This window comes from Euphorbia lathyris, chromosome 5 (genome assembly GCF_963576675.1).
Source record: "Euphorbia lathyris chromosome 5, ddEupLath1.1, whole genome shotgun sequence".
Classification (NCBI taxonomy): domain Eukaryota; kingdom Viridiplantae; phylum Streptophyta; class Magnoliopsida; order Malpighiales; family Euphorbiaceae; genus Euphorbia; species Euphorbia lathyris.
Genome location: NC_088914.1, coordinates 80,856,861 through 80,880,627, shown reverse-complemented (window position 1 = coordinate 80,880,627; position 23,767 = coordinate 80,856,861). Strand labels below are relative to the sequence as shown.

General features: G+C 34.4%; 1 protein-coding gene across 3 annotated transcripts; it reads right to left on the bottom strand.

Annotated features, from left to right (window-relative positions):
* Positions 1-18,204: 18,204 nt before the first annotated feature.
* On the bottom strand, positions 18,205-21,814 carry LOC136229548 (BTB/POZ domain-containing protein At3g50780). 3 transcript variants are annotated; one of them, XM_066018409.1, is made up of 3 exons: positions 21,224-21,814; positions 20,222-20,891; positions 18,205-19,457 (listed from the first exon to the last, which is right to left on the bottom strand). In XM_066018409.1, exons 2-3 carry the CDS (start codon positions 20,840-20,842, stop codon positions 18,501-18,503), a joined length of 1,578 nt encoding a protein of 525 aa, XP_065874481.1. In that variant the 5' UTR covers positions 20,843-20,891; positions 21,224-21,814; the 3' UTR covers positions 18,205-18,500. The 3 variants fall into 3 exon arrangements, with proteins under 3 accessions (XP_065874481.1, XP_065874482.1, XP_065874480.1); XM_066018410.1 differs by having other exon boundaries at positions 21,341-21,814; XM_066018408.1 differs by having other exon boundaries at positions 20,222-21,479; positions 21,584-21,813.
* Positions 21,815-23,767: the final 1,953 nt, after the last annotated feature.

Here is a 23,767-nt window from a genome sequence, read left to right as displayed (position 1 = left end):
CCATATAATTCTTCATATTCTCACTTTATCTTTTATTTGTCTCATTTAAATTTAAAAAAAATATGGTTATTAATAATATGATATTTTTTAAATTAAAAAAATAAAAATTGTAAAACCGGACAATTGAGAAAACAAAAAAAAATCTAAAAAGGAAAAAATGCGTACTTGAATCGGACATGACGCCCAAATCGTAGGGTGTTCAAAAATCGAACTGGACCGAAATAACCGACCGAACTGATAAAATTCGGGTTTTCGGTCTATTTGATTTGGTTTCGGTTCTAATATATATAATATTTCGGTAATTTCGGTCGGTTCGGTATTTATGATAAAATCACCGAAATAACCGAACCGACCAAAATAAATTCTAAATAGATTGAGAATTATAACAAGATGATTAATAGTTTTCTAAGTTTTTTTTATAATATTTCGGTTATTTCGGTTTGGTTCGGTTTTCAGACTGAACCTACCGTTGAACACCCCTACCAAATCGATAGTGAATCGAGCGAGTACACCGATTCTGGCGATTCATGTACTCCACTAAAAAAAAATATGTTTAAAATTTTAAATGGATAAAAAAACAATGTTGGTAGGGGTGTGCATCGGTTCGGTTTAAATCACATACCGAACCGAAGCGTATGAATTCGGTTTTTCGGTTCGGTTTTTTTGACATTTCGGTTCGGTATCGGTTTTAATTTTAAATATATTTCAGTATTTGGTTCGGTTCGGTTTGACAAAAAATATAAAAAAACCGAACCGCATCGAATTACACATATTTTACATTCATATATCATATATTGTTAGGTTATCAAATTAGATTTCAATGTCAATGTTTTTGTTACTGCGTTTGAATTGGTCACTATCCTCAGTTATTTGTCATTTAAAGGTTCAACACATTAGAAAACATTCACAATCTGGTATACTATGCTGAGTTTGCTACATTCTGCTTCTCATATTTATTTCTCTACATGATAGATGGTTTTTTTTATGTAATCATTTTATTTGTTGTTGAGATAAATTTAATGAGAAAATGTAGTAGTTTTTTTTTTGTTTTTTTTAACTTAATTCGGTTTGTTCGATTTAAACTGAACCGAACCGAATATTTTAGTTCGGTTCTATTTTGGTTTTATCTATTATTCGGTTCGATGTCGGTGTCAATTATTTTGATCATTTCGGTATTCGGTTTTTTCGGTTCGGTTCGGTTTTACACCGATGCACACCCCTAAATGTTGGCCTAATTAAAAAATAACTCAGCAGCTTATAAAAAAAAAAAATCAACTCAATAAAAAATATAGAGTTGAATTGTTATATACAATTCATGATAAATATATAATAACCCATTCAACCCACTATAACCCAACCCATCTAACCCACTTAAAAAATTCAAACAACCCATCATAACTCACTATAACCCAACCCATCTTAAAAAAAATTCCTTACATGGGTTGAGTTAAAATTATACTATAACCCACCCAACCCAAGTTTGAACACCCCTGCCAAAGAATAGTTTATTGAATTCTTAACACTAAGAAATAATTCTGGAAACAATAATTATAAAACAATTCTTTTAATTGTATTTGTTTAGTGTATCATTTAATTAGTAGGTTTGGATGGGAAGTAAATATATATACATAACTTATTATAGTTACATTAAGGTTTTTAATTATTATTTTTTTTTTCTAAAGAAGGTTTTAAATTATCGTTAGGAACTAGTTTCATCACCAAATTAAATCAACCTAAAGTCTTAATTCTTAGTTGAACTAGTAATATAAAGATTAAACTTTTGAGTATAAAGATTAAATTTTTGGACACGGACGTTACAGTTTGCCTCCACCCCAATATTGTAAACTTGCTGTAAACTTACAGTGAGCCTCACCACACCATAACATTTCATGATAAGATCTTCACCACTCATTTCATAATCAATCTCAACCATCAGTTGATAACGAATTCTGTAACAACTTTCTTGATGTAAAGCATATAAACTAGCTACTCTTCTTTTCTCAATTAATTCAGTTTTCATATCAATTGTATATTTCTTATTCTTCAATTCTGTAATTTCCCTCTTTTCCATTAATAAGATCCTCAAGTTTTACATGGTATCAGAGCAGTTGTGATTAACAATGGCAAAGAAGAGAAACAATAGAAATCGAGAATTGAGAGCTGAAGAAGATTTTTCTGCAGAAGAAGAAGATGTTTCTGGAGGAGAAGAAGAATTAGTTAAAGATACACCACCAAGAACAACCAAACGTGATAAGTCAGATAATGGAGATAATCCAGGCCTGATCATCAACAATGTGACACTTACAGCCAGCAATTTCATATCCTGGAGCAGATCTATGATTAGGGCTTTAAAGGTCAAAGATGTTGCTAATTTTGTACTTGACGAAGCTGCAATTCCTGAAAAAGGAACACCAGCTTACAGAAAATGGTCCAAGACTGATTGTTTAGTCACTCAGTGGATTCTCAATTGCATAAGCAAAAGAAATTGCAGAGGGATTTCAGTACGTGCTTACTTCAAGAGAACTGTGGAGTGATCTCACACACCGTTTTGGAGGAAGCAATGGTTCTCAGATATTCAAGATCAAAAAGGAGTTAAGTCTTCTTAATCAAGGTAATTCCTCAATCCTGGCTTATTTTAATAAACTAAAAAGATTGTGGGATGAATTACTGTTTCTTCGACCCATGCCCACATGTCACTGTGGAGCAGCAAAAGAATGTGCCTGTAATGGTTTCAAAAGATTATCAGAACTCTCAGAAGAAGATCAACTGTATCAATTTCTTATGGGATTAAATGATCAATACGATCATGTTAAGAACCAAATCACACTGATAGAACCTTTGCCAAATATAAATAAAGCTTATTCAATGGTGCTACAAGTTGAAAAGCAATTCGAAATTTCTGTTAGTCAGTCAGTTGAGATTGCAAATTTCTCTAAGACTGACAAGCATGGAAATTTCAATGGCAAAGGGAAAGCAAAGAGGAAAGACAATGAAGATAAATTTTGTGATCATTGTGATATGACTGGCCATACTAGAGCAACTTGTTTCAAGATTGTAGGGTATCCTGATTGGTGGAAGGAAAATAAAGATTCCAAAAAGAAAGAATCATCAAGCAGGAACAGAGCTAACTCTGCAACCAAAAAGGTGTCAACATCAACTGATTCTGATGACAGTGAGTTAGATACAGAATTTAGAAGAGATAAAAGCATGAACCAAATGGTTAAAGAAGTCTACAGAATGTTGAAAGCAAAAGGGAAGAATGGCAATGACACACCAATGGACTTCACTGCATTTGCAGGGTGTACTGGTAAGTCTTCTGCACATATCTCTGATAAAGACTATTGGATAGTTGATTCTGGAGCGACTTCTCATATGTGTCCCAGAAAAGATCTAGTAGTTCCTGGTAGTGCAGTTAAGTGTCATCAGTCAGTTGTATTGCCTGATGGAAGCAATCAGCTGATAAAGCAAATGGGGTCTGTGGCATTGTCTGATAAACTGACTTTGCAGCATGTGCTTATAATTCCAAGTTTTCAATATAATCTTTTATCTGTTAGTCAGATTATGCAAGAAAACAATGTTGCAATCATGTTCTATAAGGATCATTGTTGTTTAAAGGACTTGGCAATTGAAACTTTGATTGCAGTGGCTTGGATGGTAAATGGTCTATATTTACTAGATCATATGTCATTTTCTAAGCAAATAGTTAAGAAAGTCAGTATGTGTTGTAGTGTGACAGATTCAGACTCAAGTAACTTGAATCTCTGGCATCACAGGCTAGGACATGCATCTTTTGATGCCATGAGCCATATAGTGGATGCACAAGTCAACTGCCAGAATGTAGATTGCAATATTTGCCATAGCGCAAAACAGCACAGAACACCATTTAACAAGTGTGGCATATCTACAACATCACCATTCGATCTAATTCATGTTGATCTATGGGGGCCTTACAGAAAATACTTATGGACTGGTGCAAAGTATTTTCTAACAACAGTGGAGGATTTCACAAGGATAACATGGACAGTCCTGCTTCAACACAAGTCACAGGCACATACAACATTGGAAACTTTATTCATTATGATCAAAACACAACATAATGTAACTGTGAAGGCAATCAAGACAGACAATGGCGCAGAGTTTGTTAACAAATCGTGCCAGCAAATGTTCAGACAGATGGGAATTCATCATCAGAAAACATGCATTTATACTCCTCAGCAAAACGGTACGGTCGAAAGGAAACATAGACATCTGCTGGAAGTTGCCAGAGCAATTATGTTTCAGGCTTCTTTACCAACAGAATACTGGGGAGAGGCAATTCAAATGGCAATAGCCATTATCAATGTTCTTCCTACAAGGGTTTTGCAGTGGAAAACCCCACATAAGGTGTTATACAATAAACAACCAGACTATGCATCATTCAAAGTCTTTGGCTGTCAATGTTTCTATGCTGATGTTCATCCAGGCAAAGACAAATTCCAACCTAGAGCTTGTACAAGGATGTTTTTGGGTTTTGCACATGGACACAAAGCATATAAAATACAGGATATTCACACAGGCAAGTTTGTGGTCAGCAGAGATGTTCATTTTCAGGAGAATGTTTTCCCATATAAGTCATTTGATAATGCTGTTATACCATCAATGCCACAAAGTTCTGAAGAAGTATCTGATAATATGAGAACAATCATCCCATCCATTTCAGTTGAACCAACAAATCAAAATCCTGCATCACCAACACTGGTAAGAAGATCAAGTAGAAACAAGCAGAAGCCTGGGTGGATGCAAGATTTTATTGCATATGTCAATGCAGATCTTATGCATACAAATGTAGCTTTACTGTCAACCGAACAGATGACATTTTTGGCTAACATACAACAAGAGAAGGAACCAGCACACTATTATGAAGCTTGCAATAATCCAAATTGGGTTCAAGCAATGAAATATGAACTGGAAGCCCTAGAAAAGAATCATACTTGGGATGTGGTTACTCTGCCAGAAGGAAAGAAACCCCTAGAAACAAGATGGGTTTTTAGGGTCAAGTACAAGCCAACTGGTGAAGTGGACAGATACAAGGCAAGGCTTGTAGTAAAAGGCTACAATCAAGAATATGGAGTGGACTATCATGAAAGCTTTAGTCCAGTAGCAAAATCAGTCACAGTTAAGTTGTTTTTTTGCCATTGGAGCTGCTATGAAGTGGTACATCCACCAAGTAGATGTGAACAATGCATATTTACATGGTTCACTAGATGAAAACATTTATTTAAAGTCGCCATTGGGATATTCAGGGGCAAAGAAAGGCCAAGTCTGCAAGCTTGTTAAGTCACTTTATGGACTTAAACAAGCAGGAAGACAGTGGCACAAGGAGATCTCCTCAAAATTGATAGCATATGGTTTCACTAGATCCAAAAGTGACCATTGCTTGTTCATCATGGAAGCATCTCCAAAATCAAATTTCATTGCCTTGCTGATGTATGTGGATGATATTTTACTAATGGGGAGCAATAACTCGGATATTGAAAGGGTTAAGTGTCATCTACATCAACTGTTCACTATTAAAGATCTTCATTCAGCAAAGTATTTTTTGGGAATTGAAGTCACAAGGTCAGATGTTGGTATTTTGTTGACACAGACAAAATATATCACTGATATATTAAGGGATGCAGGTCTTTCTGAAGCAACAACATTGGAAAATCCCATGACTCATGGGATTGTTTTAACAGATCCTGGAATTCCAATTCAAGATCCCGCAGTTTTCAGGAGGCTTGTAGGGAGATTGTTATATTTGCAATTCACAAGACCTGACATAACTTTTGCAACACAGCAACTCAGCCAGTATATGCAAATGCCATGCGAACATCACTTGAAAGCTGCAATTCATGTTTTAAGATATCTTAAGAAAACTTTGCAGTATGGATTGCTATACAGTAGTGATTCAAATGTATATCAGATCACTTCATATTGTGATGCAGACTGGGGGAAGTGCAAGGATACTGGAAGATCATTGACAGGTTTTTGTGTTTTCCTTGGGAATTCACTTGTGTCATGGAAGACAAAGAAACAACCTACAGTGAGTAGGTCTTCAACAGAATCTGAATACAGAAGCATGGCATATACAAGTTGTGAACTAAAGTGGATGCAGTTCATACTTAAAGATTTTGGATTCACAGTTGAATTACCAATTAAGATGTATTGTGACAACTAATCTGCTATTGCTTTGGCAAAGAATCCCGTTTCTCACGATAGCACCAAACATATTAACATAGATTGTCACTTGATCAAGGAGCATATTGAGCTTGGTTTCATTGAAACTTCACATGTAGAAACTACAGAACAGTTGGCTGATCTTTTCACCAAACCACTCAGTTCGGAAAGAATGTCACCAGCCTTGAAGAAGATGGGTTTGATAAACATTCAAGCTGCAGCAGGAAGTGATAAAGATTAGCTTTCGTTTCGAGGAGGGGATGTAAACTTGCTGTAAACTTACAGTGAGCCTCACCATAACATTTCATGATCAGATCTTCACCACTCATTTCATAATCAATCTCAACCATCAGTTGATAACGAATTCTGTAACAACTTTCTTGTTGTAAAGCATATAAACTAGCTACTCTTCTTTTCTCAATTAATTCAGTTTTCATATCAATTGTATCTTTCTTATTCTTCAATTCTGTAATTTCTCTCTTTTCCATTAATAAGATCCTCAAGTTTTACAAATATGAATCACAATAAGCTTGAATTGTAGAAGATATACGATGAGGATAAAATAATCTTAAGTGCAATGTTCCGTTTGGGTATCTTAATACATGAATTGCTGAATCAAAATGATGAATACATGGCTTCTACATATATTGATTAATAGCTGAGTGCAATAACAAATATCAGATCTAAAAAAAATGCAAGTATAATAGCCTGCCAATGGTTCTTCTATATATATCTGGATTATTTGCTTTCATTCCTGGTTTAGTCAGCACAACTCTTGATGGTAAAGGATTGATAGAAATTTTAGCATCTTTCAATCCTTCATTTTTCAACATGTTTATTATATAGTTGACTTGGGATAACAACATTCTTTTTTCTGTTGATATATTAATTTCAATTCCAAGAAAATGCACCGCGCGACTAATACCTTTTATTGTAAAAAGACTGTAGGTGCATTTTAACATGTTCGATTCAAGCATCATTTGATTAATATCATCTACATAGATGATCAAGGTAGTAAAATCATATGTTCCTCTCTTAATGAACATGTAGTGATCTTGTGATGATCTAACAAAACTAAATCCTTACAGAGTGTTTGTTAGAGGGGATATAGGAGATGGGATAGGGATAAAAAAAACGAGATAAGTTATCTCATGTTTGTTTGGGAGAGAGGGAAGTGAGACAATGGAGGGATAAGCCTCTTATTCCACGTTATATCTAAAGGGGGTGGTATAAGACATGATGATAACATATTTAGATGAAAAAGTCTAATTTGTCCCTCAAATTATATTATTTATTCCGTTTATTATGTTTTGAAAATTTAGTAGAGTGTTCTAAATATTTCTCAAGTTAATTTTAATCTTTGAATTTTTAAAAACCCAAGTTTGTCCGTATATTATTGTAGTATCAATGTCGCATAAAATTAATTAAATATTTGGATAGGTGTAATATAGTAAAATGAGTCATTTTATCTTATCCTTATCCTACTTGTAAAACATGGGATAATAAACCATCATATCTTATTTTTATCCTTATTCATATCCCAACATTTATCCATATTCTTATCCCCATAGAGTACCAAACGCCTTGTTAATTTTTCTATTTAAACTCGCTTAAAATTCATTTCTAGACATTTAGATTTTTAGATTTTGTATTCCCTAAGCATCATCCCAAACTAGTTATTACTTCCTTCATCATACAACTCCATTGGAAAACTCCACCATCCATTCTCTAACAAGCGAAGGATCCTCACACGTTTATACCGGTGGAGTACTAGTCCGGGTTAGCAAGTGCTCTCAAGGTATAATTCTATTTGTTTCTTTTAAGACCTATAACATTTACGGGGCGTTTAGTATTCCATTGGGATATGGATAAGGATAAAAGTTAGGATAAGGATAATGATAAATAGTTGGGATAAGGATAAAAATATGATAGTCGAGAATTATTATTCAATATTTGGTATGTGAGATATGGATAAGGACAAAATAATATATTTTACTATTTTAACCTTATTTAAACTATATAACATTAATTTGAAGGATAAGATGGACTTTTCCACCCTATTACATTCGCATGAGGTTATCTTACCTCCTTATATCACCCCCCCTCTTGGGTATAGGATTTGAGGGATAAGAAGTATATCCATCATCTGTCTCACCCTTCTATCTCCTAAACAAACATGAGATAACTTATCTCATGTTTTTTTATCTCTATCCCACCTCTTATATCCCTTTTAACAAACACCTCATTAGTTGAAACCTTGAATGTACTTTGTTTAACCATCGAGTGTTGTTCCCCATTAATACAATTTCATATTTTGATTCCAATTCTTGTTTATTATATTGTTTAATTGATTTGATTGGCATGCTTCCTTCTTATTTATTTAGTTGTGTCTAAATCACCTTACATTTATACATGGCCACATTAATATACTTTATCGGGGCTAAAATAATATTGCATTTATAATTATCCTAATAAATTATATATTAAAATTGTTCATAATATAATTTTTTCGTATGTACTAAATTTTTATTATTTCAATTATAGAGTTAGGTTATGCTTACTTTGTTTTTTTCACCATTGGATGGTGATGAACTTTGTCAAAATAAACTCATCAAATGGTAGAAAAAACAAAGTAAAACTTACTTTGTCAAAAACAAAGTAAGAATAGAAACATTTTTAATTATATACTTATTAAAACAATTAAATGGATAAGGTTGATTAAAAAAAATTAAATGGATAAGGTTCAAATTACCCCTATCATGTTTATATAATTACAAATTTATTTTTATAACACATGTGAGTAAAAATTTACTTTTAATATTTCCTAGCAAAATCAAATTTACCTCTATTTAAATAGATCATTGAATGGACAAAATTACATTTATTTGTCTTGTTATTTGACTAGTATGCCTAAAATATTTAATGTGTTACTCACATAGTTACAAACAACCTATTGAAATTCTAACAATTAAATTTGTCACATATAAGTTCATCACTAAAACTACCAAAGCTTTTAAAATGTTTATTGTGTTACTAACATAGTTACAAACAAATTTACCGAAATTTACAAACATGTATGAAATTGCTTCAGTTTATCAATAAATTTATTTGAAATGTCCAATGTGGCAATCAAATAACGGTCAAATCAGTCCGTTCACATTTTCCATTAAGCATAAATAAAATTGATCTTCCTTGAAAATGCTGATGTAATTTTTTTTTTATCATTTTGTGTATTTAGTGAATCTCATTTTGTGTATTTAGTGAATCTGCAATTTCTAAAAATCCATAAGAGTAAATTTAGACCTATCTATATAATTGTGACATATAATTTATATATACTAAACTAGTATATTATAAAAATTTTAAAATATAAAAAATAAAATAAAAAATTGGTGGAGGCTACTGAAACATCAAAACAGAGCAGCTATCATCCAACACTAGTTGCCATTTGACTAAGGAAATTGCTCTTGTTTGTTATGGGAAATGAGACAAGGAAAGTGAAAGAAAAAGGACCACTCTCCTTTATACGAACTTAATGGATTTTATGCGACCGACATCAAACCTATGTATATTAGGCCTAATACAGACTTGTGCAAATATTATAACTGTCCTCCTCAACTTTCAATTGTAAGAACTTACTCTTTAAATTTGTCCAATTGTAAAACATAATCCCAAATTGGGAATTTTTTACCCCGTATTTGAAGCAACCGTAACAAAGTTTTCCCGGATTCGTATCATATGATTATCATACTCCACGAGCGTTGCAGATTTTGTATTTCACGTGTTTCTACAATTGCAGTCCATGTCAGCAATTTAGGGCTATGTTTTACAATTGGACAAGTTTAAGGGGTAAGTTGTTACAATTGGATAAGTTTGAGGGGTAAGTTATTACAATTGAAAGTTGGAATGGCAGTTGCAACATTTGGACAAGTTGATGGGGTTATTTATGCATTAGGTCTATATATTAATAGTTTCAAAATTACTTATACACTTTTTAAATAATCTCTATTAATTAAAATTTATTATATATATTAGAATTCCAACTTGATATTTTTTATTTAAATGATTTGAAATTCTTACCACTTGATATCATTTTATCACAAAAAGGATTTATGAAAGAAGCACATGGGGACCAATATTACTTTCTCTAAAAGCATAATCATTAATACATGCGTCCTAATTACAAGATAAAGTTTAAGTACACATCCCTTCTTTCCCTCATTTTTCGTCAGAACTTACGAAAGGAGTGGACAATCGCAAAAGATATCCAAAATTAATATATCATTAAAGTACTGTCACATAGAGACCTACTAAAATATAGGTGTTACTATAAATAACAAGCATAGTTCCTTAAGGTGCACATAACAAATTTCTTTGTCAATTACTCCAAAGCTCAGCATCTTCACTGCCTTAATCATCGAAGTGGAAACGTCGGACTTCGGTCCCTTCTCTCACTGTTCTTTTGTCTTATTTAAGGGAGTTGACACAGTCCAAAAGCCAAGTTTGAAAGATCCGACATCAAGTGGTGCGGTGAGCATGGATCGAACGAAAGTGCACCGTGACTCAAATAAGCAATTTTTTCATCCAGCTAGTAATACAATCAACCTCCAATATTCCTTCTTCTTCTGCTTTGCCAGCAAGACATTGAGGCCTCGTTGATGTAAGTAACAATTTACTAGAAGCCCTACTCATCACTCCAATGTTATATCAACATATCGAAGCATGCTTGGGGTTTTTACAAAAAAAAAATCATGTATAATATCGGCTTTACTCGGGAATCCATGAATGTCCCCAGAGCTGAACATGCCATGAAAATGGAAGTTATGCGAGTAGAATTAAGGGAGGCAAAAGAGGCTAATAAACATGCAGACAAGCACGACTCCATAGCATGTTCTACAGGACATCATGTCGTCCGCACTTGCCCTAAAAAGAGAGAGATATGTCTGAAGAGTCTCAACATGACGTTATTAGAGGGCGATTCAAAGAAAAGGAATCTAGTCCTATGCACCGAAGGAATCATTATTTGTGAACATTTCCTAGGCAACATCATTGCCTCGATGAATCTAGATCTACTAAGAGGAGAAAGGATGTTCATCATAATTTTACTGAATCTTGCCTTCATCATTATGAAGAAAGTCGTCGCGAACCTTCGGGATGAAAATCTAACGATCAACAGGATCCCAGATCTAACCAACAATTGAGGGAGGGCGAGCCAATATCCCTCAGATGAGAAATGTATAACCTCATTCGAAAAGAGCTTAGCAATGTAATGGTAGATGCAGGGACCAATGCATGCGTGCTGGAAATATCAAATGTCGATACACCTCTTTATGCAGAAATCACGGAGAAACTAATGCCCTAGGGGTTCAAATATCCCACGATGAAGGACTATAATGATATGACTAATCCTAAAGCCCATGTAAAAAAATTGTAGAGCTATGGAAACCACCACGACAATAAATGCTCTCATATGCAGGCTCTTTCTTACTATACTAAACGAATATGATGCCCATTGGTATGATCTACTTCTTCCAAGATCCATACGAATGTTTAATCGGATGGAGAACGAGTTCGTGGAGAATTTTATCATGTCCATTCCTGAAAGTAAAGCCAAGGACAACCATTCAGATTTTCGAGCTAAATGTAGATGGTGTTTTTGAAGCCATGGACTTAAATTGCCAAAGCAAAGATTTATTAAAACAACTCACCACTAGACGGCCCAAAATGTTCCCAAATATGATGCAACAGGCTACGAACTTCATTAAATGGGATGGAAATCGTCTGAATCCTCTACTAAAAGATAAGGTAGGACCAGTTAGTAGTTCAAAATAATCCAAGAATGATCGGGGCAAATACCACTAAAGATCAAGGGAGTAGGTTAACCGAAGTTTCCCCTCCTAAATGCTTCCAAAAAAGAAATTCTCCATTAAGAGAAAAGAATAGACAACACATCTAGTATCCACTGAAGTTAAAATCCACCATCCGTCGTCACGATGGCATATATTATGAGTTTCATAAAACTGAGGGTCATGATACCGAAGATTACAAACAACTGGATGCAGAACTTAACAAAATGGCTGAACAATGGAAACTCGATAGTTTTTCAAAAATCCTGAAAAGACACCATAACAACGTGACAGACATCCAATGAAATGAGAACCTGGAGGAGTCATTAACGTCATTACTAATGGCCCACATGAAGATCGACTAGTGAAGAGAAAGATGCTATTAGAAGATAATGAAAGGTTAGTAGAATCCAGGGCCGATCTTGAGATTTTAGAGGCCCGGGACCAAATTACCAAATGTGGCCCTAATAAATAAGTGGAAATAAAAAAAATAAGTAGAAAAGTAAATTGTATAAAAGAAGATTATTTAAAAATGACACTTTTCTTGCTACATTTAACAAAATATCTAATAAAAACATTTTATATTGCTTTAAGTACCAAATTTCTTATACAAAATGATGTCTATGAGCATTTCTAAAAGTAAATTTCTTAAATTTAATAAATTATGAAATAGTTCTAATAGATTTTATGCTATTTACGATACAAAGCATGATAACAGAAAAATGAAAAATCAAATTTGAAAATCACATCACTTAACGAGGTTTAGCGCCTAAGTTCTTGAAATTGGAAGATTTTGATACGTTTTTTCCAAACTTCGTTTGAAGACCAAGTAAATCAGAATCTGATAAAATTTCTCAAAGACAACAAAAAGGGCTATTAGTAATTTGAAGTTTCACAGTGAGGTGATTAGAAAACAAAATTGATTATATAGCTGATGAATTGAGAAGATGAACTGAGGATAGAAGATAATATTATTGTTTAATATTCGTTGGGATTGGAGTGAGATTAAAAAAGGGAGAGATAAATTATAAATTTTTGTTGGGATTGATAAGTGGGAAAGAAGATTATTTAAAAATGACACTTTTCTTGCTACATTTAACAAAATATCTAATAAAAACATTTTATATTGCTTTAAGTACCAAATTTCTTATACAAAATGATGTCTATGAGCATTTCTAAAAGTAAATTTCTTAAATTTAATAAATTATGAAATAGTTCTAATAGATTTTATGCTATTTACGATACAAAGCATGATAACAGAAAAATGAAAAATCAAATTTGAAAATCACATCACTTAACGAGGTTTATACATTTAACAAAATATCTAATAAAAACATTTTATATTGCTTTAAGTACCAAATTTCTTATACAAAATGATGTCTATGAGCATTTCTAAAAGTAAATTTCTTAAATTTAATAAATTATGAAATAGTTCTAATAGATTTTATGCTATTTACGATACAAAGCATGATAACAGAAAAATGAAAAATCAAATTTGAAAATCACATCACTTAACGAGGTTTAGCGCCTAAGTTCTTGAAATTGGAAGATTTTGATACGTTTTTTCCAAACTTCGTTTGAAGACCAAGTAAATCAGAATCTGATAAAATTTCTCAAAGACAACAAAAAGGGCTATTAGTAATTTGAAGTTTCACAGTGAGGTGATTAGAAAACAAAATTGATTATATAGCTGATGAATTGAGAAGATGAACTGAGGATAGAAGATAATATTATTGTTTAATATTCGTTGGGATTGGAGTGAGATTAAAAAAGGGAGAGATAAATTATAAATTTTTGTTGGGATTGATAAGTGGGAAAGATAATTATAGAAATACTTTGAGATAAATTAATGAATTGATGCCCAAAGTTTTTATTAGGAAATTTGGAAAGAATCCGAGATAAATTAGAGAATTCAGAAAGACTATTTAATAACTGATGCCAACGTTTTTTATTTGGAAAAACTAAGTTGGAAAGAATTTAATGCCAACGTTTTTAATTAACTATAATTTTTTTTTTAATTTAATTAAGTATAATTTAATAGGTACTAATACATTACTATAATTGGGGCCCTTTTCATCCTTGGACCCTGGGCAGGCGCCCCTCCTGTCCATGCTCAGGGACGGGCCTGGTAGAATCTAGATCCGAGTTTACCTTCAGAAGACTGAGAAACCTTCCTCGACAGGCTCATGATGATACCAATGGAAAAATGTGTTCTAAAATAGTTTTTATTATTTCCAATAACACATTTCTCACGCGAATGTTTATTGGGCTTGAAGTAGCAGACTCATCTTTCTATGCATTAAAATTTCATCAATAAATGAATTGTCAAGCTTCGAACCCTCAGCCACTTGGTCTAAGAGGCTATGATTCTATGTCAGGGAACTAATTGAACTATAAGCTTAAGCTTATAATTAAGGACTATGAATAGTTTTTAGAAAAAATTACAAATCTGGGTCAAATGGGAAGCCCATTTACATATTAAACCCATTTACTAATTCTACTACATATCTAGACTGATTTTGTGTGACTTTCCAAAAATACCCTTGACCTTCCCACTTTCCCCCTATCTCCGCGAATCACCGCTCCCCCCTATCTCCTTGGTTATGCGAAAAGTTGCTCCTGCATTAATGATTTCAAGACTTTTGATCTTCCTTTCTTCCTTTAAATTGCACAAAATCTGCACCATTTCGTCAAAATCACAACGAATTTCTCGTTTTCCTCTTTTCATCTCTTGATTCTGCAACTTCCGAACCCTAGAAAACGAAGCCATGGTTTTTCATCTTCCTGTTCGTTGCTTGGTTTCTTTCTTCTTGTTACCATCAAAGAAATGGTTTTTCTACGTTATTTCCTTCGTTCTTCCCATGTTATCATATTGTTATTGTCGCTTTTGGGGGTGAAAGGGGCGAAAATGTAAGTATCTATTTTTATTTCTGCGTTTTTTCATGAATTCACTTCGCAATCGATGGTTTCGCTAAGCTTTGCGAAGAGAACGAGCCTGGAAAGTGATGATCTACTTCGTGTATTGATGATTTCGCGACGTTCTGCGAAGAGAAAGAGTCTGAAACGTATGGATCTACCTCGCGAATCTATTAGTTCGCGAAGTCTGCGAATAGATCCTCACGTTTCAGACCTCGCAGACTTCGCGAAAGCATCGATATGCGACGTAGATAGTCACATTTCAGACCTCGCAGACTTCGCGAAAAAATCGATATGCGAAGTAAAATCACCTCTTCCCCTGCACATTTAAATTCGCATGCTTCGCTAATTTTCATTTCGCGAAGCCAAAATCGTCATTTTTCATAACTAACACGGTTAATTTTTTCTGTAGATGGTTGAATACGTAACATCCCTTTCTGGAAGGCGGCGTACTGGGCTGCAGGGAAGATGATTTTCCTTCCTGTATAGGGATGAACTTCCCCAAGATTGACACATTCACTCCTGAAATGATTCGTTAGGAGAGGTTGTGTCAATCTCTGGGTGCACCATGGGACACATCCATCCCATGGTGTCAATCTTCAAAGTGGACCTAACTTAATCCGGTGCCAATTTTGAAGCGGATGCGTAATCTTGGTACCGGATTAGTTAGTTTCACTTTGAAATGATTAGTTAGTAGAGTTCATTGTGGCAATCTTGTTGTAAATTTTGATAATGTTATGATTTGAATGTTGTTATTGTGACAATCTTGTCGTAAATTTTGATAATGTTATGATTTTAATGTTCGAATCCGTTGTTGTTTGCCAATTTTTGTTATATACCACTTCGCGTATTAGCTTCAAATCATATCCAGCATTCGCATATGCGAACTAAATTCATCAAGCAAAACAAACTTCAGCTTCGCAGGCTTCGCATATGCGAACTAAATTCATTAAGTAAATCAAAATGTTAACTTCGCAGGCTTCGCATATGGGTGAATATGCGAAGTCAGACGGGATGGGGCGAGCTCCGCGTAAATATTGGGGGTATTTTTGAAAAGTCACACAAAATCAATCTAGATATGTAGTAGAATTAGTAAATGGATTTAATATGTAAATGGGCTTCCCATTTGACTCAGATTTGTAATTTTCCCTAGTTTTTATTATTATCTTGGACAGATAGATCATTTACGTGTATTAGACTTGTAGGCTATATGGCTTGGCATGATGAATATCACATATTAAATAGGGAAAATAAAAAAAGAAGTATGTGATTTCATCGACTTATAGGTAAAAGATTGTGTTTTTTTTTATAAAAGTGGATATGTACTCTATTCTGTTAAAAAAAAATTGACTAATAATGTTTGTCATGTCATTAAATTAACCTGTCACGTCTGCAAAAGTAGATAGTTTATTATGATACGTCAACAATATCAACAAGTCAATACACTATATCATTAAATACTAAAAATTCTTACCAGATCCAGATGTGATTCAAACACATGACCTCTCTAGTCATATCATTAAATACTAAAAATTCTCACCAGACCCAGATGTGATTCAAACACATGACCTCTCTAGTCATAGGTAAGCTCTCAACCACTAGGCTAAGAGCTTCACCACAATGTAAATAAACATACTATATAAATATTGATAAAAAAACCTGAATAATTTAGATAATTCAAAATAATATAAATTTAAAAAGATATATAAAATATATATATTTAAATCTAATATAAATGACTAAATAAAATTTTAACATCTTTTTACTTCAAAAAGTATTTATTCTTTATATATTAGAATTAATTTGATCTCTCTAAAAAATATCCTAAGTTAGTTTATACTTTTAGAGATTAATCCTTATAAAATTAGGATTGATAGGTTATGCAGAATTGGAATTAAGGTAAAAGTGAAAAGTTGGATTCTTGTCAACTTAGGAATTACTGGGTATGTTTTAGGAGAAAAAAACATTTTTTGCTTAGAAAAAAATAGTTGGGACCTAATAAGGGTAGATTCAAAGATAAGTTGGGTATCCCCGATTAATGCAGCCTCAGATGCTTCAATTGTCAATTCTCGTAGCATTGGTCCCGATAAACCCCAATTTATTGATTCCTCCGCCTATATGTATCTATGAGATCGAGTATGGAATTCTGTTTACTCACTTTAAATTGAGTATCCGTTTCCCTCCTTTTCCTGCTAGGACGAATTAAACCACATGCTCCACCGCTTGTGCGGGCCCCCGTCAATTCCGGCTCCTGTTATAATCCAGAAACGATTCGTATATATATTTTACAGAAACGTGGAATCAAAGTGGGCAATGATCGTTTAGTTTGATACTATAAAATGATCTTACCTTAAAATGAAAAATTGCAAGAATTAAAATTGCTTAACACCACATTTTCTTACTTTCCAAAATTATCATTTTCTGAAATTTCTTTTTTTAAACATTCAATTTCTTTCCTCACCAAAAAGAAAGAGGAAATATACTTTCGAACTTAAATCCATCCGCAAAATTTTGCCCTCAATCCAAGCAGTGGGTAAATATTTACCCATCCCTATAAGAGATAATTCTTAACCGCCCTATAAGAGATAATTCTTAACCACCGAAATAAATAAGCTCTTCTTAACCGCCGAAGTAAACCACCCCCATAAGAAATGATTCTTGATGGCCAAAAGTATGCCGACACCCCAATGCCTCCGGCCCCCATACTTTTTACAATAGAGACTCATGTACCATTATCTAAACCCATAATTACTTACAATATTACGTTACGTGTATTACGTTACAATAGAGACTCATGTACCATTATCTAAACCCATAATTACTTACAATATTACGTTACGTGTGTATCCACATTAAATATAACATTAGTAGCAAATTTAGACCTTTATCCCAATTCGTTTGTTTATTGTATAATTATACAACATCATATGGTTGAGATTCAAGGCTGAAATATAACTCGGACTGAAGATTCTATTTCTAGGGATCAGCAATGGTTTATAACAGAAAACTTTCCACAAATTCATCAACTATAAAAAAAAAAGGGCGGCCCGGTCGCATTACGCGTCCCCGCTGAGCGAGGGTCCGGGGAGGGGTCCCACCACAAGGGTGTATTGGGGGCAAGCCTTCCCTTGCCAATTTAATTGGCAAGAGGCCGCTCCTAAGACTCGAACCCGTGACCTCTGGTCACACGGCAACAACGTTTTACCGTTGCGCCAAGGCTCGCCCTCTACAAATTCATCAACTATGACAGAGCAAAAACAACATCCATTAATTTCCATCAAGCAATCAACCATAATTCATCAACTGCAAGTTTTTACAAGCTTCTATTACTTTATCTCTCTCTCTCAAAAACAATAACAAAAAAAAGCAACAATAAAAAGAGATTACTTCACAAGGGTTTACCATTGTTATAGCTCATTTTCTAGAGAAGACACTTATGTCCAATCCAGCACTGCACGGTGTGGATGACTGACATTTCGGTCTACTGTTTCGATGTCATTGAGGTATCTGACTGTTGTGACAGCATACGAACATTTCGATCTACTGTTTCGATGTCATTGAGGTATCAGACTGTTGTGTCTCGACATAAGGTCGAATGAACGTCCTCCGCCACCACACCTCGAAGGCTCTCTGCAAATTCGGGCAGTTATCACCTGCCTTCAAGAAATTGCCCAACCAAGCAAGCAAAATACTCTGTTGGTTCTCCAGAGGTAGCGTTAGGATTGTCCGCCCTATCCCTTCCTCCACTACCTTCCGATCGAATGACCTGCAACCGTGTTGCAACCAACTGTAGTCATTGTTCAACGGCTCTAACCATGTTTGCAACAACAGATAACGCGTGTCTTTGGATGGTAGCAACTCTCCTCTTCCGATTCCAACAAATACCCTTGCTGTAATGCTGCTAACATGATGTCGGGAAACTACTGGCAGTTTCGGGTGTAAGGCAGCCAACTCCTGCTGGTTTGCCCACATTATCGCAAACTCGTCTGCTGCTTGCTTATCTGCTAAAATCTCGAGCAACCACGACAGATTATCAGCTTCGAAAGCTATTTGTCTTACAACTGGTTCCCTGCTGTCTAAAGGTTTGCTGGCAAACTCCGGTTCGGCAGCATGCTTGAATAAAGACAATAGCGAATTCAAGCAACTTCTACACGAGCTGTAGATGGTTTCATTGCAGATGTCAGTGGAACTAGAAGAAGTTGCAAGGCTGTTATTCTCACGGAGAAGCTTCAGTACTACAGATTTCATTTCACGACGACCTCTCTCCTCATTGCTTTTAAGAACAAGTTCCATAATGTGAGAAAGTGTGTCTTTAGATAGATTAGCAACTTCAGAAGAGACTCTTTTGAGAACCGGAGTGACCCCAACACCATCATTCTGGAGTCGAAGAACTGAAGAGACCACCTTTTCTTCTTCTTCATCCCCAACCCATGGAACTGCCTCTAGATATTCCAAGCAGGACTGAATACATGAGTTGAAGCAGAGAAATTCAGCAACCTGGAGTACGGAGCACAGTTACAGTCACGTGAGACATCGAAAAATTTCAAAGATTAATCGTAAACCACAGATAGTAGTGGTAAACAAAGGACGAAATGAGATCCATCCTGAACATTGATAAACTACAAACTGCATAAACTTCACATAATCCTTTCCCATTCATGAATGTGAGAACTAAGAATTGAAACAATCAGACAATTATTTTCCCAATAATTGGCGGACAAACTTTCGGAAATCAAGCAGAAGGTTCATCACTAACAACATATATAGTGACGGTCACACATACAATGCAGAAAAGTTCCCTCTGCTCTAGAAACTATACTAAAAGGCCTAAAATTCATGTTCCATAAGAAATGCAAATGACATTTTTCCTGTTTTCTGCTCCAAAAGCATAAAGTTATTTACCATTTCAGTCCCTTGTCGGGTTGGGAAGACGTCAAACATTACAAGACACTAAATAGTCTCAATACTCTTTGACAAAATAGCAGCTTATGATCCACCACTTCCAAACTCCAAAGAAGTAAGAGACATACTTTTGACCAAAAGATAAATTCAACATTAATTCATCAAGGAGCCAAAATTGATTAGACTCGATCTTATGCTTATCCACGTATTTCCATACTCATTTGCCCAAATTCAAAGTGAACCATATCCATCAGAACAAAATCAAAGATCATATATCATACATTACAAGATATAATCATATAAGCAGCAAATTTGCAGGCAACTCCAATAGAAAAAGGACTTGTAACACTGTAAAGTACCTTGATAATTCGAAGAACACGCGAGACACTTTGTTTGATCAACCTTTGCTTCATGTCTTTGCAATACATCAGTGCAACAGTTTCAACATATATCTCGACATCATCGCAATCATCGATCTCAAGACACGAGAGATTAGACTTGTCTCCAGAGAGTTTATCAGCAAAATAGCTGCTGTTCTCTGCTAACACGTTCTTGTGGACGTTTAGCTTCACACAAAATCCTTGCTTTCCCAGTAAGATCACCTTCATATCACAAGTTCCGGGTTCCCCAAACTCAATGGCAACCTTCCTTGGCAAACTTTCTACTTTAGGCCTAGAAGCACTAACACTGGGCATATCAGGACCGGAATTTAGCTGATCATCAGAAGCAGCAACTGAAGGTCTTAATGGGACAGGTGGAGGCTTCACTTGTTTCTTTGGGACAGTAGCCTTAGGTGGTGGTGGTGGTGGTGGTGACGGCGAGGATGGTTTGGTTTTGTTCAGAGGATTTTGAGTTTTAGATGTCTTTTGAAACACAACAGGAGAAGGACAGCACCAAAACCCTTCTGGAGTTACTGCAATTGGGACATTTCGGATCTTGGTTTGACCTTGTTCTACTCTTGTAAGTCTAATTTCAGCCATAGCTTACTAGTATTTACAGCATTATTCAAATCAGCATATGGATTTCAATCTACAAAGAAGAAAATCGAAAAGGGGTTTTTTCAGGTTAAGCTAGGAACCCTAACCTCGAATTTTTGGAATTCAACAACCACATTGAAATTGAAGTTAACAGAAAAATGAGAACGCAATCCCTAAAGAGTAAACCCAATGTCCAGGAGAAAATATTTTATCTTTTGAAATAAAAAATCCCAAAAAAGAAGCAATTATTGAGCTTCGCGAATACCCTCTACAGCTGAACAGAGATCAACAAGTCCCAAACAAAAAACCCATAAATAGAAACCTAATTAATGAAAAACCAAGCACGAAAATTGGGAACTTTCAACGAAAACACTAAAAACTCACCGAGGAATGAGGAATTCAGAGAACTCCTTGAAACCCCAAAAATAGAAACCTAACCAAATGAAGAAACAAGCACCAAAATTGGAAGCTGTGAGACCCTTGAAAACACTAAAAACTCACCGAGTAACGGCGAATTCAGAGAACTCCTTGAAACCTCATTTCTTATCTTCTAGTAGTTTAGAAGAGCAGGAGTGGCTAAAAATGATTGAAGAAGAGCTAAAATGTTAAGCATCAAGGGAACCAGTAAACAAGGAGTGAGCTGCAGGAAGGAATAATGAATTAGATTTCTTTATTTTAACTGTAAAAAAGGGGGTAAAAAAAAGGGGAAGAAAATAATGGAGTAATGGGCTCAAATGTTTATACTTTTTGATGATTGTTTGGAAATGGTGGGTCTAAGATTTATTCATGCCTTTGCTCTCTCTCTGTAAATATTCTATCTTTCTCTCTCTACTCAAAAGCACTTTCTCAGTGGCCAAACACGCCTGTCATGGTCGTCATCACTATCATCATCATTTCTTCCTTTCTTCTTTTTCTTTTTTCTGTTTTTGGTTTTTCAAAGAATAATTCTATGGTTTCTTTATTGTGTTTTGTTGCTTTTCTGGACCGGTGCTGGATTTTCTAGGCTGAAGAATTGGGACTATCGTTTTCATGAAGTGTGGAAAGACTATTATATCCTCAGAGAATGGGGGTAATAATAGAGGGTCAACTATATCTTCTCTTTTATAGGGTTTGAATTTGTATGTAATCACAAAGGACATTGTGATAATTCCAAAGTCCAACCTTTATATATACACTTCAAAATTAATTTCTTAATTTGAGACAACATGATTATTTGATTCATAATGTGAGGAAAAAGTTTAGTAAATAAAGAGGGATAACTTCTCTATTACATCTCAACTATGGTGAAATGTATTTGTAATCCCTACTAACGGCTCGTTTGGCTACTTGTCATTTGCTATTCCTGTTTGATGTTTATTGTTTCTGTTTGCTGTTTACTATTCATATTTGTTGTTTGCCTTTCGAAAATGCTACTTTTACAAAAGCAGACATTATTTGCTTTTGTAAAAAGTTGCTTTTCAGCTCTAAAAGGCAAACAGAAGGTGTCTAATCAACACCTAAAACTCTGCCTTTTAAAGTGAAAAGGCAAACATAAGATGAAAAGTAGGTAACCAAACACACTCTAATATTATGTTCTCTAAATTTTATTTCATGATACTAGTACTTCCGCAACAACTTCTCCCTTCAGCAATATCTAAATAAGAATACGCTCGATAACATCATAATCTATATATCACAAGGAGAGATCCATAAAAAGCTCTCATGAACAATTTTGTCTAGAAACCTCAAAGTGATCATAAATCCGACAAGGAAAGCATCATATGTCTATCTAGCTTTATTGTCCCATAGCAAAACCCTAGTTATTGATATGAACATTTATGGTTTCTTATCCATTGTCTCCTAATCGATACACGGAGTTTAGTTAACATACTCATAGAAAATGACTTATCACAAATGAAGATCACTAGGGAGAGCATGACACCAACATGTTTTTCGTTAATATAGTTGTAAAATATCAAGATATAGATCGAAATTATGATAACATAAAGATCGTACTTAAAGAGGGAGTAAAACTTTATAATTTGATGTCGAATTCATTATGGTGGAATCTCAATTGCCTATAATGTCATTATTCGGGAAATATCTATTAGCTGCTATAAATGTCAGCATATTAATACAAAAAATGTGTCATGACATTCTTAGTGATGGTCTTCTTAAAGTTCGTAAAAATCATCAGAAAGTATGGAAAATTCATATGGCCTCATTTCGTACCCCATGTGAAATTTGAAAGTACATGAACATAATTTACTAAGAAGGTATATATATATATATATATATATATATATATATATATATATATATATATATATATATATATATATATATATATATATATATATATATATATATAGGATATTCACCTGAAAGCTAATCAGACATGAAGAGATATGAAACAGAGGCAATGTCGGAAAATAAAATTGAGCTAGAAAAGGAGCTTTCAAGTTCCCTCACGCGTGGGCGGAGCTCCAGCGAGAGTGGTGGCACGTATGAACACACGCTTCACAAACGATAATAGAAGTTTGAAGACTTGTTAATCATCGACAAGGGAAACTTTAAAGTGTGTTGGTGAAACAAAATAGAATGACCAGAAAATATCCAAAACCAATCTAATTCCTATGGCAGACCAAACATAAATGCTTTTTCACACATAAAATAAAGGGAAAAGTACAAAAATAAACTCGGACCATTTTCAAACATAAACTATGTGGTTTAAAAGTTTACAAAGAGGTATCATGTGTTACGTTCCGTTACCATGACACAGTCCGAATGACAGACAACGTGAATTTTTACTGAGGTGGCAAATAATGGCACATGGCCCGTGGGGGTATTTTCATCTGAAAAAGTCATTTTTTTATATAAAAACACAATAAATCTCATTTGCCTTTTAGACTTCTAACTTAACGTTTTTGACCCCTAACCCATTTCACT

What these genes read in the sequence shown, in the direction of transcription:
- LOC136229548 (XM_066018409.1), bottom strand. Translation starts at nt 20,842, where the DNA reads ATGGCTGAAATTAGACTTACAAGAGTAGAACAAGGTCAAACCAAGATC. An exon ending in GTGTTCTTCGAATTATCAAG is followed by an intron (nt 19,458 to 20,221) that starts GTACTTTACAGT and finishes TCCGTACTCCAG; the next exon opens with GTTGCTGAATTTCTCTGCTT.